General features: G+C 38.2%; 1 protein-coding gene across 2 annotated transcripts in view; it reads left to right on the top strand.

The window, feature by feature from the left end:
* Positions 1-3,886, top strand: part of acmsd (aminocarboxymuconate semialdehyde decarboxylase) — a 59,935-nt gene that overhangs the window by 45,531 nt on the left and 10,518 nt on the right. For both annotated transcript variants that reach the window (XM_043694053.1, XM_043694054.1), the window contains one exon: positions 358-453. In XM_043694053.1, the coding sequence (XP_043549988.1) occupies positions 358-453 (96 nt within the window). The remainder of the gene's footprint in view (positions 1-357; positions 454-3,886) is intronic.

Genomic DNA, 3,886 nt, shown 5'->3' with positions numbered 1-3,886 from the left:
CTTCGCTGTCCACTACACCTCCAATTTTGGTGTCATCTGCAAACTTACTAACTGTCCCTCTTATGCTCACATCCAAATCATTTATGTAAATGACAAAAAATAGAGGACCCAGCACCGATCCTTGTGGCACTCCACTGGTCACAGGCCTCCAGTCTGAAAAACAACCCTCCACCACCACCACGCTCCGTCTTCTACCTTTGAGCCAGTTCTGTATCCAAATGGCTAGTTCTCCCTGCATTCCATGAGATCTAACCTTGCTGATTTATCCTGAAAGGAAAGGGACACAAAATCCAAAAACCTTTTTAAAGACTGCAGATTGCTCAATGTGGAACTATTTACTAATTTAACTCTTCTTAGGTATGCCGGCTGAAACAACCACTGCGATTTGCTGCATGCTGTTTGGTGGAATATTTGAAAGATTTCCAAAATTGAAAGTGTGTTTTGCCCATGGAGGTAAGCATTACATTTTAGTTTCTCAAAGAATGTGCCAGTGTCTGTGAAATCCATCAATTCTATAGTGCAAATCAGACCAATACAAAATTGATTACCCAAAAACATCATGCCCATTCATCTTCTTTTGCTGTCAATTGAGTAACAAATTGCTAGAAGGTCATGTTGCATTATTGTTGGTGACCAATTTCACTCTCAATTAATTTCATGATTTTATATTGTTAAAAATTATTTTCATATAATTGATAACACTTAAGGCTTTATGTCCATTCCTAGCTGGTCTCAAAACGTTAGAGATTGGCCTTTTTGTTGAGCCATTGTTTGTACAAATTCAGTGCATAAGTAATCACCTCATGTTGGCCACTTAAGAGTAGAATGAGAGTCAAACACATCTAAAAAGGCTTAAACAAAAAAGTAGTAGCCCTCTTGGAAGGTAACATACCTTTTTCTGAATGGAATCAGATCCATCAGACCCTTTTCTGAATGGAATCAGATCCATATTCATTTGACTACTTGTACAACATTGCCAACTTGTATACAGGTAATCCTCATTTTGTGTAACCCGATTAACATTATTCCACTTTAATGCTGCATTCTTAAAATCTGTTACCTTGAAATATATCTTCAGAAGTCGTTAAATTCTGGCTTAAGAGTCATGCATTTTATCTAATTTAACTGTGTAAAGTATGTCTGTTACCTTCAGTGATTTATTGCACAGTGCTGCATATGTACAGGACAGTATCTCAACTTACATCTTAGTTGTTCAGGGCAAGGGAATGTCTAAATATAACTGACTATGACATTGATTCCTGTAGCAAACTATGATTCACTTAAAGTTGTTTTGATTATATTAGTGTTCAGAATCAACAGAAATAACTGTCAGGCAAATTAGGAAACTAATTTAATGAATATCCAAGTTTATTAAGTTAAAACAGTACATTTGCCTAGCAGTGTCTTGATGAAAGGCCTTTACTTGCACAGGTTGCTGGCTGCTTTCTGCAGATCAGAAGCTTTTCCATCATAGCTAGAGCTAGGGTGTTTGTCATGTGCTATGGAGAAACAAACTCCTTTAGCATGTCTGCGATTTCAGAATTTTATAATTAAAAAGGCAGTTGTGTTCATTACTATGGAGTCTTGTGACCATGCCTCCTGGGGAGGAAAAACAACTACCTTTGAGATAAATGGTGAAATTTGGATTCAATTCAAATCTGGAATGAAAAGCTAGCAATAATGCAATCATGTAACTATTGTGGACTGTTGTAAGAATTCAATTGTTGCACTAATGTCTTTTAGGGAAAGAAATCTGCCTTCCTTACCTGATGTGACTCCAGATGCATTGCCATATGCTTGACTGTTAACTTGCCTAATAGGCATTCAGGGCTGGGCAACTAATGCTGATCTAGACAGTAACACCCACATTCCATAAACTTTAAAACAAAACCTGCATTCCAAACAGGCATGTGTGTGTAATCCATTCCAGGGGAAAAGTGGAAAGCCATTAGTACATCTTGTAGGGATGGGTGTAACTTGCAATTCCATAAGCTTTTTTTCTTGGACAGGTTCACGTCTGTCGAAGATTTAAACACAATAGTTAGCATTCCAGCCCGATCAAAAGATACTTCAGCATACTTGAAGATAGTAAGGACTGCAGATGCTAAAAATCAGAGTCAATAAAATGTGGAGTTGGAAAAGCAGAGCAGGTCACACATCGGAGGAGCAGAAAGGTCAACATTTTGGGTCATGACTGGGGAGGGGGAAAGGGAGCTCCTCATCTAACCATCCCACCCTTCCCACTGACCAATCACAATAACCCCTACCTGCATCCACCTGTCACCATCCCACCTATCTTTCCCCAGCCCCACCCCCTCTGTTTATTTCTGACTCCCTCACTCCCTCCAAACCAATGAGGGGTTCTGACCCAAAATGTCAACTTTCCTGCTCCACCGATGCTGTCTGACATGCTGTGCTTTTCCGGCTCCCCTTTTTATCGATATTTCAACATAGATTGTCTGACTGACAGTGACTTCAGACAGCCTTGTCCTGTTACATGGTTATAGCAGCCTTGCTGGACTGTGACTTTGTTTTTAAAACAGATACAGATACAAATTAACATTTTTTGATGCTCTAATAAGCAGTCTTGATGATAAGACTAAGGGCTTTTGCCCGAAACGTCGACTTTCCTGCTCCTCGGATGCTGCCTAACCTGCTGTGCTTTTCCAGCACCACTCTAATCTACACATGAAAAGAGTAGATATGTCAATTATTTCTCTCCCACTCCCATAGCTTGCTTTTCATAGCACTTCTAAAATGCAAACATGTACAGGGAGTATATTAGAAACAATATACATAATCCAGCCTTTAACAGCTGATTGTTAATACTTACTCTTTAATTACAACATAACTTGAGGTATTACTTCTAATCAATCTTCGATTGTTGGCTGGTGGCTTCTTGATAATTCAATGGGGGTTAGAAATTGAATTAGTTTGTAATACAGCCTGATAGCACAAAATAACTTCTGTCCAAGGTATTGTGTTTTGGGTGGCTTTCCGGGTTTGTTGGACTAACAGTATGTATTGCAAACAGCCTCTAAAACTAACTACCCTAGTTAAGCAAACTAAATCTCAACCTAAAAATATAGAATCCAGATCTGCTTAAAATTGAATGGAATTTCTTGGAAAGGCTTTGCTTTGAAATCGATTTATTGTCAATGTAAAAGCAAAACCATTTCACACTGATACATATTGAACTTGTTTGGATGTACCCATACAGCAAAACAACTGCTGCATCTAAATACAACTCTAAAGATGAAAGATATCTCACAAACATCACATTGATAGTTATAAAGGCCACGGAAAGATCCAAGATGTTGTACTAACTTCTTCCAATACAAATTCTCCAAGCATCAGACTTAATACCAGGAAATCAAGTTCTAGGCTAGAATTCAGTTAGATAAAGTTGCAAAATGCAAGAAAGGTGGCTGTGAAGCTTTACGGCATATATTTCTGCCTTATGATGTGTACCAAGTAGTTAAATTTGTTTGAACGAGTTTAATTAAGTGGAATCTCAAAGCAGAAACTTTCTAAATTTAAAAGCTAACCTGCCTTTCCAAAATCAACCTCTTTCAATAAATATGTTGCATTTTTTTTAATGATTATACCTTCAATGTGGAAATGTCATGTTTGTATGAGCCAGTTGGGAGCTATTTGCAGTTTCATTACTGTACAAAATTACAGAAATTGCAACAAAATGAATCATTGAGTAGCATCTTGGTATCAAAGAACAGAATTGTTTTGGTTACCTAAAGTAATAGACTATGGACTACAAGGTTCTGGATTAGTGGTGCTGGAAGAGCACAGCAGTTCAGGCAGCATCCAAGGAGCAGCGAAATCGACGTTTCAGGCAAAAGCCCTTCATCAGGAATAAAGGTAGCGAGTC

Source organism: Chiloscyllium plagiosum, chromosome 7 (assembly GCF_004010195.1).
Source record: "Chiloscyllium plagiosum isolate BGI_BamShark_2017 chromosome 7, ASM401019v2, whole genome shotgun sequence".
Taxonomy (NCBI): Eukaryota; Metazoa; Chordata; class Chondrichthyes; order Orectolobiformes; family Hemiscylliidae; genus Chiloscyllium; species Chiloscyllium plagiosum.
Note: the sequence above shows the minus strand (reverse complement) of the source record. Positions and strands in the feature narration are given on the sequence as shown.